Here is a 13,980-nt window from a genome sequence, read left to right as displayed (position 1 = left end):
GAGTGAAGAACCTGCAGACTCCCATGCCCTCTCCAGCATGTCCTGGTCCCCAGGGCGGCCCTGCTGAAGGGTGCTGTGCCCCCGGGCTTTTCTCGGAGGGACCTGGTGTTTCCTAGCATCTTCTGTGCCTGCCCAGGGTGGCCCTGACCTGTCATGGAGAACCCAGGCCTGGCTCAGGGAGTGGATCTGGTGTCTGTGTTTGCTGTGGTGACAGGCAGAGAACCCCAGATCATTTGTCAGACTTGGTTCTAGGAGGAAATGGGAGCCTCCCAGGGGGCCTCACAGGCTGGAGGAAGGGGTTCCTGGCAGGCATCCCGGGAATGGAACCAGGACACTACATGTGGAATCTGGGGCTGGGGGTGAACTGTCTATGAAGTTGTTATGGGCCTCAAAAGATTCTGAGGGAGAAGAAAAGTTCTCTATCTCAGGTTCAACCCTTGGTTGAATTCAGGCCCAGCAGACCTGCAGCGGCCTCAGGAAGTGAGGAGATCACGATCTGCCCTTCCTCACCTCAGACCTGGGTGCATTTTGAGGAAAACAGGTTGGAAGTATCAGCTCTGATGGGTCGTGGTTGCCTGTGCAGAGGATCCTGCCGGGCGTTGTGGCTCATGCCTTGATCCCAGCACTGTGAGAGGCCGAGGTGGAAGGATCGCTTGAGCCCAGGAGCTTGAGGCCAGCCTGGGCAACAAAGCAAGACCCTATCTCTACAAAAATTAGCTGGGCTGCCGTGGGCATGATGGCAGGCACCTGTAATCCATGCATGCTACTGGGGAGGCTGAGGTGGAAGGATCACTTGAGCCCAGGAGGTTGAGGCTGTAGCTAGTTATGATCACACCATTGCACTGCGGCCTGGGAGACAAAGTGAGACCCTATTTCAAACAAACAACAACAACAACAAACCCAGAGGATCCTGAGGCCATGCCTACTGAGGCACTGAGCTGGAACTGCTCAGCACTGCCCGCATGGGTCTGCCACCCGGCAGGTGGACAGCTTTGGGTACTCAAAGTGGCAGGAGCTGCTTGGAAGTGCCTTTAGGGGCTTCACTCAGTGGCCCTGGAAGTGAAGACCCAAAGGGAAGTCATGATTGCTGGCCTTCTCAGCTGACTGTTGACTAGCAGCAGTGTCCTGTGTCCCCTGGTCTGGCAGGAGGCCTGAGTTAGATTTGGAGTGGCTTGGCGTGGATACCACACTTCCCTTCCTACCTATCATTACTGAACCATGCCCAGGCCCAAGGTACAGTGTTGGAAGGATTTCTACCTCTCACCCAATGAGTCATACGCACCTAGGGACAGGTGTATCAGAGAGGTCCAGCCGCTGAGACACGGGGACGGGGCCTTCAGCTGCTGGAGAAAGCCTTTAATGTTTTCTTTTTTAAAATTGGGTTAAAAACTGGCCAGGCACAGTGGCTCACACTTGTTTCCCAGAACTTTGGGAGGCCGAGGTGGGCAGATCACCTGAGGTCAAGAGTTCAAGACCAGCCTGGCCAACATGGTGAAACCCTGTCTCTACTAAAAATACAAAAATTAGCTGGGCATGGTGGCAGGTGCCTGTAATCCCAGCTACTCAGGAGGCTAAGGCAGGAGAATCGCTTGAACCTGGGAGGCAGAGGTTGCAGTGAACTGAGATCATGCCATTGTACTCCAGCCTGGGGGACAAGAGTGAGACTTTGTCATAAATAAATAAATAAATAAATAAATAAATAGGGATAAAAACCACATAATGTAAAATTTAACATCTTAGTGGGCCCCCTCCTTTTTTTTGAGACAGGGTGTCACTCACCGAGGCTGGAGTGCAGTGGTGCTATCTCAGCTCACTTCAGCCTCCACTTCTCGGGCTCAAGAGATCCTCCTGCCTCAGCCTTCAGTGTAGCTGGGATTACAGGCATGTCCCACCATGGCTGGTTAATTTTTTTTTTTTGTAGAGACGGATTCCACTATGTTGCTCAGGCTGGTCTCGAACTCCTGGCCTCAAGTGATCTTCCTGCCTCAGCCTCCCAAACTGCTGGGATTACAAGTGTGAGCCACAGTGCCCAGCCCCATCTTAACCTTTTAAAAGTGTACACAGTAGTGTTAAGTATATTCACGTTGTTGTGAGACAGATCTCCAGGACATTTTCATCTAGCAAAACTGAGATTCATCATCCACTAAATAACACCTCCTGCTCCTAGCCCTTGACAGCCACCATTGTACTTTCTGTCTCTGTGAATCTGAGACATAGATTTTTGAGGGTCCTCATATCAGTGGAATCATACAGGATTTGTCTTTTTTTTTTGAGACAGAGTCTCACTCTGTCACCCAGGCTGGAGTGCAGTGGCGTGATCTCAGCTCACTGCAAACTCCACCTCCCAGGTTCAAGCAATTCACGATTCTCCTGCCTTAGCCTCCCAAGTAGCTGGGACTACAGGCACGTGCCACAGCACCCGGCTAATTTTTGTATTTTTAGTAGAGATGGGCTTTCTCCATGTTGGCCAGTCTGGTATCAAACTCCTGACCTCATGTGATCCATCCTCCTTGGCCTCCCAAAGCTCTGGGATTGCAGATGTGAGCCACCGCACCTGGCCACAGGATTTGTCTTTTTGTGCCTGGCTCATTTCACTGAGCACAGTGTCCTCAGGGCCCATCAGTGCTGTAGCATGTGTCAGAACATCCCTCTTTTCTAAGACTGAATAGTATTCTGTGCTATATAACGCATAGACACCACCTGTGCGTTATCTATCACTGGGCATTTGGGTTGCTTCCACCTTTTGACTGTTGTGAGTAATGCTGCTACAGTTATGAGGGTACAGATGTCTCCTGGAGACCCTGCTTTGGATTCTCTTGGATATATACCCAGAAGTGGAGTTGCTGAAACATACGGTAATCCTACTCTTAATTTCTGAAGAGCCTCCAGTTTTCCACAGCAGTTGCACCAATTTAGGCCTTTTGAACCCCTGCATTTGTGCCTTCCTCTCTTGGTTGACTCTTGGTACATCTGTAAGGTGTCACTGTCCCTGATGACAAAAGAGGGAACTGAGGCCAGACTTATCCAAAGCTGTCCAGCAACCTGCTGGCAGAGCTAAGCCCATAATCAAGGCCACCTGCCTCCCTGCTGAGACTTAGTCCCCGCCAGACACTGTCACCCTCACCCCCGAACACACATAGACCCCATGCTGTGGGATTGTGGCCCAGCAAAAGGAAGCCCCACCGAGAGGCAGCCAGAGTTGGGGAGACTTGGAGAGGGAGGGTCTGGCTTCCCGGGTGATGTGACTGGCAGGATCAGGGTCTTTCCTTCTGGAGGTCGGGGCTCAGAGGGCCTTTTCCACCTCCAGCTGGGCTTACAAATCCTAGTATTGCAAGGTCTGGGCAGTGAAAATGAGTGAAGTGAGCTGGGGCATCGCCAGGGTGCGCAGGGCCTGTGCTGAGGTGGAAAGCTGTTCTTCAACCACGTGAGCACGTGGGCCTAGCACAGCTAGCTCTTCTGTTCATTCAAGATGAACAGAAAGTCTAGTCTTTTATGAGAATTGCCTGATTTTATTTTATTTTATTTTATTTTTTGAGACAGGGACTCTCACTCTGTTGCCCAGGCTGGAGTGCAGTGGTATTATCATAGCTCACTGTAGCCTCCATCTCCTGGGTTTAAGCAATCCTCCTGCCTCAGCCTCCTGAGTATCTGGAACCACCACTCCTGGCTAAGTTTTTTAAAATTATTTTTTGTAGAGATGGAGTCTTGCTATGTTGCCCAGGCTGGTCTCAAACTCCTGGCCTCAAGGGATCCTCCCATGTTGGCCTCCCAAAGTACTGGGATTACAGGTGTGAGCCACTGTGCCCAACTGAAATTCACTGATTTTACACAAATACTTCTGAACTGGGGCTTCCAGTGTGACGTTTGACTTGGTTTCTCCTTCTCTTCATTTAAGTGAAAGGGAAACTGGGCCCGGGGAAGGTAGAGGGACTTGGGCCTACCTCCTACAGGCCTCAGTTCTCCTGGGGCAGAAACAGGTTCTTGGGGGTGTATGGTCCTCACCCCTGTCCACCGTCAAGCTTCCCGGGACCCTCATCCAGCGGGATCCTGAGAGCTGATGGCACCAACTGCCACTGAAGCCAGCTCCTGCCCTGGTGTCCTGTCTAGCAGGGCCTCAGGGCCATTGTCAGTGATGGCAGCAGTGGGCATTGGAACCCACATCTGTTCTGACTCCGGAGTCCTTGCCTCTAACCTCAGCACCATGTTTCTCTCTGCCCCAGGATCTCCATCCACATGCAAGAGATGGATACTCCTGGGGAGATGCTGGTAACACGCAGGGGCAGCCTTGGACCCAGCCCCGCCACAGAGGCTCCAGCAGCTGCCCAGCCAGGCGAGCAGGGCCCACCTGGGACTGGGCGCTGCCTCCAAGCCCCTGGGACTGAGTCCAGAGAACAGATCCCTGAAGGAGCCAGAGAGCTCTCCTCACTGCAGGAGAGCAGCAGCCCCAGGGGAGCGAAGTCAGAGGAGGATCAAAGGGCTGGGGCCGAGCCTAGCACGAGACCAAGCTTGGCCAGGAGGGACGACGATGACCACATGGTTGGGGCCCTGGGCCTGCAGCAGGGCAAAGGCCCAGGAGCAGGAAACCCTGAGCCTAAGCAGGATTGTGCAGCTAGGGCTCCAGCGAGAGCTGAAGCAGTAAGGAGGACGCCCCCAGGCGTCGAGGCTGGCAGCGTGGTTCTGGGTAAGTGGGACTGTTGGCTGGTTAGACATGAGCCCTGAGGGAAGGGAGTTTGGAGCTCCTACTCCTGGGGAGTCTTCCTGAAACTTCCAGGGGTAGATCATATGAGTCTGGGAGCATCCAAGAGTTGGGAACATCTCCAGGTACGTCCTGGGGCTGGAGACCAAGGCACAGAGATGCGGGGCCTGAACTCGGGCTGGCTGCAGGGATAAGGGAGAGGGGACATGTGTGGCCCACCTGGGTACATTTCCTTTTTTTGGAGACAGGGTCTTGCTCTGTTGCCCAGGCTGGAGTCCAGTGGCACGATCATAGTCCCCTGCAGGCTTGACCTGGGTTCAAGTGAGTCTCCAGCCTCGGCCTCCCAGAGCTTTGGGATTGCAGGCATGAGCCGCTGTGGCTGGCCACTGGGGAGGTTTCTTACCGCCACCTGCCTGCCTGCGCTTGCCTCCATGAGTCTCATTTTGGATTGAGAGAGAGAAGGCTTCTGTTGAAAAGCGAAGACATGAATTGGAGTATGTGACCACTGTCAGCCGTTCCCACCCACCCAGGCTAGTGACCCAGGGTGTGTTCTTGTGACCTAAAAGCCCTCAACCCCTCCAGCCCTAGGGTCACACGCTCTTGGTCTGAGAATTGTCCACGGACTGCTCTCAGTGTTCCTGGTAGTCGGAGAGCGGGCAGAGTGCTCCCATGGTGAGCCCTGAACAAACAAACGCCAGCCGAGCCGACTTCCTTCCAGCCCTTGGTGCACAACCGGTTCACACCACTGCACTTGCTGTGTGTTCTAGATTCTGTTTTATTCATTTAGTCTATTTCCTGTAAGATTTCTAGGTATTCATATCACCTCTGAAGGACAAGATTAAAATAAAACAACCCTAAACCATTAAAAAACAAACAAGCAAACAAACCTTTCCAAGTGCTGGCTGTCCTCTATTTCCCTTGCAGACAGATCCCCTGTCAACCCCCTCCCCAATCCTGTGCCCCGGGGCCCGCCCCCCTGGCTCCATCACGGGCTATCATGCTGAGCTTCTGGTTGGGCTCAGCTGGCAGGAGATGGAGGGCGAGAGGAGAGAGGGTGGATGTTTATTTCTCCAGCTGCCTCCCTCTCATAATAACCGCGTGAGTTTCTACAGCCCTGACTTTACAGGCCCTTTAAAAATAGTGGCGTCACTAACTGCCCCATCACCTTGTCCACATGGGCCCTCTGTTTCCTGCGGGCCACACAGATCCACTAGGATCGCCTTCTAGACATCATGAACAGACTGGATGGAACTTCTCAGCCTTGCCAAGGGCACTGTCCTGGGTGCTGGGAGACCCGGGTTTGAGTGTTGTCTGTCACGGCCTCCCTGTGTGACCTCGGTGGTCACCTCACCTCTCTGACACTCAGGTCCCTTCTCTGCCGAATGGATGGCTCTACCGATACGGTTTGGAGAAAAGGTTTCAAATACCGGGGTTGGCCGTAGGGCCTGGTGGACCAAGGGAAGCTAAGTGGGTCTGGCATAGGTGACCGAGAGGTGTGGGCTGCACAGAGGAGGCTCACGGGTTCCTATTGCCTCCTGAGCAGATGACAGTCCGGCCCCGCCAGCTCCTTTTGAACACCGGGTAGTGAGCGTCAAGGAGACCTCCGTCTCAGCGGATTACGAGGTGTGCCAGCACGAAGTCTTGGGAGGGTAGGTGGGCATCTGCCTTGGTGGGGGGGCTCAGAGCAGGAGTCACGGGGTGGGGTCGGGACCACCTGGAGAACTGGGGTGGGTGCTGCAGGATGACTCTCTCGAGCTGATGGAGCCCAGGCTGGGGTGGGACATCCCGTATGGTGTGGGGTGCATGATGGCCCACAGAGTGGGGGAAAGAGAATAGCCTTAGAGGACAGGAGAGCCCACGTGGCATCGGGGAGGGGAGGCTTGGGAGGGCAGGCACCCTCTGGGTATGGGAGGCACAGCCTGGAGGTGGCCGGAGAGCCAACATGGGGTGGGGTGAGGAGAAGGTTCTTTAGGGTGGATAGCCCAGGTGGTGTGAGGTGAGGGAATGTTCCCTGGGGTGCAGGATATGGCTTGGGTGGTGTGGGGTGAGGGGATGTTCCTTCGGGTGCAGGATGGCCTGGGTGGTGTGGGGTGAAGAGTTGCTTTGCAGGTTTCAGGATAGCTAGCAGGGTTTTAGGGTGATGACCGGCTGCACTCTGGGATGTAGGATGGTCCACATGACCTGTGTGTGGAGAAGTTGGACCCAGAAGTCCGGGGATGGGTGTGGGATGAGCCTCTGGGCTCTCAGCCTGCCGTGTGGCTGTGTCTCTGCAGGGGCCGGTTTGGCCAGGTCCACAGGTGCACAGAGAAGTCCACAGGCCTCCCACTGGCTGCCAAGATCATCAAAGTGAAGAGCGCCAAGGACCGGGTGAGGCATCTGCCTGGGCCAGGTCCCTATGGCTAGCCTCAGGATTCCTTTCCTTCCCTCAGGGCCCCAGGCTCCCATGCTGCACTGGAAACACTACTTATTCCTGCTCTTTTCCAGGATTCCCACCCTCCAGTCAGCTCTCCTGTCCTTGTTGGGCCTTAGGTTTCCTGTCTGTGAGATGAGTGGGTCACACTCAGGCCCTTTGTGTTGTAGAATCTGGTTTGGGTGTTGAGTCAGGGAGACCTGGTGTGAGAATAGGAAACTGAGGAAGGATGAGGAGTTCTGTGTCTGTCTTGGGAGTTCAGCTGGCTCCTCTTCCTGACTCATTCCCTTGGAAATCCCTCTGTCCTCTGGTTCCCCTAAGGAGGATGTGAAGAACGAGATCAACATCATGAACCAGCTCAGCCATGTGAACCTGATCCAGCTCTATGATGCCTTCGAGAGCAAGCACAGCTGCACCCTGGTCATGGAGTAGTGAGTATCAGAGGTGGGGCGGCCGCCTCGGCTCAAGCCAGGGCTCAGCGCTAGGGCTTAGAGCCTTAATTCAAGGCAAAGCCCTCTCTGTCCTTTCCCCTTCCTGGCATGTCCAGGGTCGTGTCATCCTGTCTTCTCTGGCTTGGCTATTTGGCCTCCAATATGGACTGTGGAGGACAAAAGCAACTTCGTCACAAACCAGTGGCCAGTGAGCCTGATTTGACCTGCAGGTGTGTGTATGTTGATTGGCCTATACTAGTTTTAGTAATTTTTTGAAAATTAAATTGAAACTTTTTTTTAGAGACAAGGTCTTACTCTGTTGCCCAGGCTGGAGTGCAGTGGTGTGATCACAACTCACTGCAGCCTTGAACTTCCAGACTCCAGTGATCCTCCCACCTCAGCCTTCCATGAAGCTGTGACCACAGGCATGTGCCACCATGCCCAGCTAATTTTAAAATTTTTTGTAGAGATGAGGTCTTGCTATGTTGCCCAGGCTGGTCTTGAACTCCTGAACTCAAGCAGTCCTCCTGCCCCAGCTTCCCAAAATGCTGGCATTACAGGTGTGAGCCACCACACTCTGCCTATTGTTAGTAATGTGGGATTCGTTGTTAACCATTGGAAATTAGGATCTTCACATTAAAACCTAGATATCTGGCTTTTCTCGAAAACGTAAAAGATGTTGTAAATGCTGGGCCTGCCTTTCCAAGTGGAAATGATATGTGGGAGCTCCCAGGGACTGCCGTTTGTAGACAGGGTGACCAGGCTTCCTCTGCCACAATCCCCAGCACTCCCAAACGCCCCAGTGCTGGGGCCAAGGACTCAGAGGCCATTCATATTTGCACTTGTGTTGTTTTCCTTCTGGGCAGAGCTGAAGAGAGTAAAGCGTTTGTCATGTCATGTCCTTATCGAAAGTGGAAAAACAAAAAATAAGTGAAAGACTGTGTGTCTTCAGAACATGTTTGCTTCACGGATGGCCTCATTGGCTCATTTAGGCTTATGCCACAAAGGTCTGAGTTGGCCTCCATAGGCGAATGAGTTCGCGGCCCTGGTCAGGATCACCTAGAGTGTGCCTGGATCATCAACACTGATGGCCATCCCCTCTTCCCTTTGACCTGTCACTTCCTTTTTACCACCCCTAATCTTTGCTGGGAGTGGACTGGAGCAAAGGTCCCAGTAAAACCCCAGTGGCAGGCCTGGTGTGGTGACTCATGTGGTAATCCCAGCAGTTTGGGAGGCTGAGGTGGGCAGATCACCTGAGATCAGGAGTTCAAGACAAGCCTGACCAACATAGTGAAACCCTGTTTCTATTAAAAAATACAAAAATTAGCTGGGTGTGGTGGTGAGCACCTATAATCCCAACTTTTCAGAAGGCTGAGGCAGGAGAATCACTTGAACCCAGGAGATGGAGGTTGCAGTGAGCAGAGATTGTGCCACTGCACTCCAGCCTGGGCGACAGGGTGAGACTCTGTCTAAAAACAAAACACACAAAAAACCCAATGGCAATGGCAGCAGCCCTGTGACCCATGGGGTGTGACAGTGGGCCTACCCAGGCTGGCCTCTTTTGGCCCCGTGATGACAGTGGACAAGCCCTGAAGAGCCTTGCTCAGGCTGGTGCCTGCCTCTCCCTTTGCTCTGGCAGCGTGGACGGTGGTGAGCTCTTCGACCGGATCACAGATGAGAAGTACCACCTGACCGAACTGGATGTGGTCCTGTTCACCAGGCAGATCTGTGAGGGCGTGCATTACCTGCACCAGCACTACATCCTGCACCTGGACCTCAAGGTGGGTTCTGCCCCGGGCATGGGGTAGGGGCCTCTGATGCCCTAGCCCTTGGCGTGCTCTCACCATTGAGAGCTCTGTCCACAGACAGCCCCAGCTTCCATTCCCGGCTCTCTGTCATTTTGTAGTTCTGGAGTCTGGGACAGGCCACTCTTGCTGCCTCTTGGGGCTGTAGTTCTTCCATATGGATAATTGTACCTCTTTAAGTATTATTTGAAGATTAAGTGAAACAATGAGCTTTTCTTCTTTAAAAATACCTTTAAGATTAGTTTTTTAAAAAGTTCAAAAGGGAACATAGGCTTTTGGTAACAAATATAGACAGCAGAATAGTGTGTAAAATACACAGTGAAAGTTCCTCCCGCCAGGCTTCCCCGCTGAGGGAACTTCTCTGTGAGCAAGCTGGCATGACTCACAGACACACAAAAGGAGATCCTACAATGCATTCCTCTCTCTCTCTCTCTCTCTCTCTTTCTTTCTGACACACACACTCTCTCTCTCTCTCTCTCTCTCTCTCTCTCTCTCTCTCTCTCCTCTCTCTCCTCTCCTCTCTCTTCTCTCCTCTCCCTTCTCTTTTTTTTTGGAGACAGGGCCTCTCTCTGTTGCCCAGGCTGGAGTGCAGTGGTGCCATCATAGCTCACTGCAGCCTTGACCTCCCAGGCTTAAGTGATCCTCAGTCTCCCAAGTAGCTAGGTGCGTGCCACCAAACTTGGCTAATTTTTCTATTTTTTATATAGAGAAGAATTCACCATGTTGCCCAGGTTGGTCTTAAACTCCTGGACTCAGGCAATCCTGCCTTAGCCTTCCAATGTGCTGGGATTACAGGCGTGAGCCACCACATCTGGCCCATATCTTGTTTTTAATGTTGTTTTTGTTAGTCATACAGTATAGACATCTTTCCTCATTCTCTGTAAGAGCTGTGTGATACTCTATGGAGTGAATACACTTTTGAATTCCACTATTTTGTCTCCTAGGAGTGTCCTGGGAGTGTCAGGTACATAACACCCTGGGCACGGTGCCTGGCTGATAGCAATCACTTGAGACATGGTGGCAGTTCCTGTGATTTTCCACTCCTCTGGGCCAAAAGGAGGGTGTTTCTTTACAACTCATTTCAGGAAGGGGGTGAATGTCGGTGGCTCCCCACAGAAGAAGGGCGGTGGGTTGGCTGCATCTGTGAGGGTTCACATTGCCCCTTCTGACCTCTTTCCTTGTGGACATCAGACTGTAAGGTGGGGTGCTTGGAAAGTTGGTAGGGGTGAGGGGATTGGCCTCAGGCCCCTTTTGCTCATTAGAGCTCATCCGAAGCCTCCTGCACCAGCTGCTGTGGGGTGGGCAGCCAGGAAAAGCTCAGGAACCTGCCCTATGATTCTGGGGCAAGGACCAGCCTTTGGGGCACTGCCTGTGGCTGCAGCAGAGAGGAGATCGCTGCTGAGGCTGTTTCTCTCAGCTAACACTATAGTTTGTAGTAGGAGACTGAATGTTTTCTCCTTAAAATCAGGAATAAGACAAGGATATCTGTTCTTGCCACTTGTATTAAAGGGGCTGTGGGGGTTCAGCCCCTTCTGATTGTGAGACTTGGGGAAGTTCTTTAAACTCATCAATTGTGAAATAGAGAAACATAATACCTACCTCTTGGGGTGTTGTGTGGATTAAATATAGAGAAAGAGCTCTGGAACTGCACTGTCCAAGACAATAGCCACAAGCCACATAGGGCCACTAAACACTTGAAATGTAGCTAGTATGACTAACCAAACTTTACATTTTATTAATTTAAATTAATAAACTGACCCTTGATGCAGTTATTGGAAAACTATTAGTATGTTTGGAACAACTTGGATATATGAATTTACTTTTCAACTCTAAATTTCTTGAAATCTAAATACAGATAAAATATTTCTGGGCCGGACGCGGTGGCTCACGCCTGTAATCCCAGCACTTTGGGAGGCCGAGGTGGGGGGATCACGAGGTCAGGAGATCGAGACCATCCTGGCTAACATGGTGAAACCCTGTCTCTATTAAAAATACAAAAGCAAAATTAGCCGGGCATGGTGGCAGGCGCCTGTAGTCCCAGCTACTTAGGAGGCTGAGGTGGGAGAATGGTGTGAACCCAGGAGGCGGAGCTTGCAGTGAGCTGAGCTCATGTCACTGCACTCCAGCCTGGGAAACAGAGCGAGACTTGTCTCAAAAAAAAAAAAAAAAAAATTCTGATGGAAACTTAAGGTATGAATTGAGATACACTGTAGATGTAAAATACACACTGGATTTCAAATGGATTTCAAAGACAATATGAAAAAGAATGGACACAATCACATCAACATTTTTATACTGATAACCTATTGACATGATAAAATTTTGGATATATCCAGTTAAATAAAATATATTATTAGTCTGTAATCCCAGCACTTTAGGGGGCCAAGACAGGAGGATTTCTTGAAGCCAGGAGTTTGAGACTAGCCTGGGCAGCATAGTGAGACCCTGTCTTTAAAAAACAAAATTATTTTTAATTAGCCATGTCTGTAGTCCTAGTTACTTGGGAGGCTGAGGCAGGAGGATTGCTTAAGCCCAGAAGTTGGAGGCTATAGTGAGGCATGATTGTGCCACTGCACTCCAGCCTGGGCGATAGAGCAGGACCCTGTTTCAAAGGGGGGAAAAAGACACTAGAAAAAGAACAGCAAGTTCTTTGAGTCTGATTGACTCAAAGCAATCAGAATGAGGGAAATAAAAATTGGAGCATAAAAAACAGAAAAAAATAGAGAAAATCATTAAAACCAAAGTTAGTTCTTTAGAAAGATCAATAAATTGGCAAATATTTAGCTATACTAACCAAGAGAAAGAGAAGATGCAAGTGACTAAAATCAGGAATAAAAGAGGGGACATTACTACTGGTCTTACAGAAATAAAAAAGGATTATAAAGAAATATGATAAAAAATTGTATGCCAAAAAAAAAAAAAATTGTATGCCAATAAGTCAGAACACCTAGATGAAATGGACAAATTTCTAGGAAGACACCAACTAGTGAAACTGGCTCAAGAAGAAATAGAAAATCTGAATAGACCTATAGCAATTAGAGATTGAATTAGTACTCAAAACTATCCACAAAGCAAAGCCCAGGCCCCTATGGCTTCACTGGTGAATTGTACCAAATGTTTGTTTGTTTGTTTGTTTTGAGGCCAAAGCAGGTGGATCACCTGAGGTCTGGAGTTTGAGACCAGCCTGACCAACATGGAGAAGCCCCGTCTCTACTAAAAATACAAAATTATCTGGGTGTCGTGGCACATGCCTGTAATCCCAGCTACTTGGGAGGCTGAGGCAGGAGAATCACTTGAACCCGGGAGGCAGAGGTTGCAGTGAGCAGAGATCAAGGCACTGCATTCCAGCCTGGGTGACAAGAGTGAAACTCCATCTTAAAAAAAAAAAAAAAAAGGCATTAGCTAGGATATGGGAAAATTGGAACCCTCATACATTGCTGGTGGGTTGTAAAATGTGCATTCACTTTTTAAAAAGTCTGGCAGTTCCTAAAAATGCTAAACATAGAATTACCATATAACCCAGCAATTTTACTCCTAGGTATACCCCTAAGAGAATTAAAACATAAGTTGACACAAAAACTTGTACACAAATGTTTTTTAGCAGCATTATTTATAATAGCCAGAAGTGTAAACAACCCAAATGTTCATTAACTTTATTAGTTAATGGATAAACAAAATATGGTCTAATCCATACAATGGAATATTATTTAGCCATGAAAAGGAATGAAGTGCTGATACCTGCTACACAACATGGATAAACCTTGAAAACTTTCTGGTAAGTGAAATAAATCAGACACAAAAGGCCATATGTTTTATGATTCTGTTTATATGAAATGTCCAGAATAGGCAAATCCACAGAGAAAGAGGACATTAATGATTGCCATGGCATGGGAAGTGAGGGGAGAATGGACAGGAACTGATGATGGGTATGGGTTTTTTTTTTTTTTTGAGGTGATGAAAATGTTCCAAAGTTAGATAGTGATATCATTGCACAACTCTGTGAATATACTAAAAATCAATGAATTGCACACTTTAAAATGGTGAGTTCTGGATGGGCGAGGTGGTTCACACTTGTAATCCTAGTGCTTTGGAAGGCTGAGGCAGGCTGATCACCTGAGGTCAGGAGTTTGAGACCAGTCTGGCCAACATGGTGAAACCTGTCTCAACTAAAAATACAAACAAATTAGCTGGGCGTGGTGGCCCACGCCTGTAATCCTAGCTACTTGGGAGGCTGAGGCAGGAGAATAACTTGAACCCGGGAGGCGGAGATTGCAGTGAGCCGAGATTGTGTCACTGCACTCCAGCCTGGGCGACGAGTGAAACCCTATCCCCACCCCACCCCAAAAAAGGTGAGTTTTATGGAAAAAATCAGTATTATTTGTATTACTTAAAATGTTATAAAATTTAAGTTCACTTGTTTCTTTTGACCCTTTTAAATGTGCATACTAGAAAACTTTAAATTACTATATATGTGGCTCGTTTGTATTTTTATCAGATAGTGTTATTCTAGATCTTATATAGAAGACATAGAGATTTTTAAACACCACTCTCTCACACCTTTCTGAAGGAATTGTACAACCCCATTGTAACATAAATAACAATGAAAGCTTCTGTTGGGAGAAGCAGTAGCTGACATTT

At 49.7% G+C, this 13,980-nt stretch overlaps 1 protein-coding gene across 8 annotated transcripts in view; it reads left to right on the top strand.

Moving 5' to 3' along the window:
* The window catches only part of MYLK3 (myosin light chain kinase 3), a 56,655-nt gene that overhangs the window by 26,870 nt on the left and 15,805 nt on the right, over positions 1-13,980 (top strand). For all 8 annotated transcript variants that reach the window (XM_033218301.1, XM_033218300.1, XM_033218297.1 and 5 more), the window contains 5 exons: positions 4,221-4,681; positions 6,240-6,345; positions 6,970-7,063; positions 7,428-7,537; positions 9,177-9,318. In XM_033218301.1, coding sequence (XP_033074192.1) covers positions 4,234-4,681; positions 6,240-6,345; positions 6,970-7,063; positions 7,428-7,537; positions 9,177-9,318 — 900 coding nt within the window. In that variant the 5' untranslated portion in view covers positions 4,221-4,233. The remainder of the gene's footprint in view (positions 1-4,220; positions 4,682-6,239; positions 6,346-6,969; positions 7,064-7,427; positions 7,538-9,176; positions 9,319-13,980) is intronic.

The sequence above is a fragment of the Trachypithecus francoisi genome, unplaced genomic scaffold (genome assembly GCF_009764315.1).
Source record: "Trachypithecus francoisi isolate TF-2019V2 unplaced genomic scaffold, Tfra_2.0 Lachesis_group10, whole genome shotgun sequence".
Classification (NCBI taxonomy): domain Eukaryota; kingdom Metazoa; phylum Chordata; class Mammalia; order Primates; family Cercopithecidae; genus Trachypithecus; species Trachypithecus francoisi.
The sequence above is the reverse complement of the archived record's forward strand: the minus strand, read 5'-3'. Positions and strand labels throughout refer to the sequence as shown.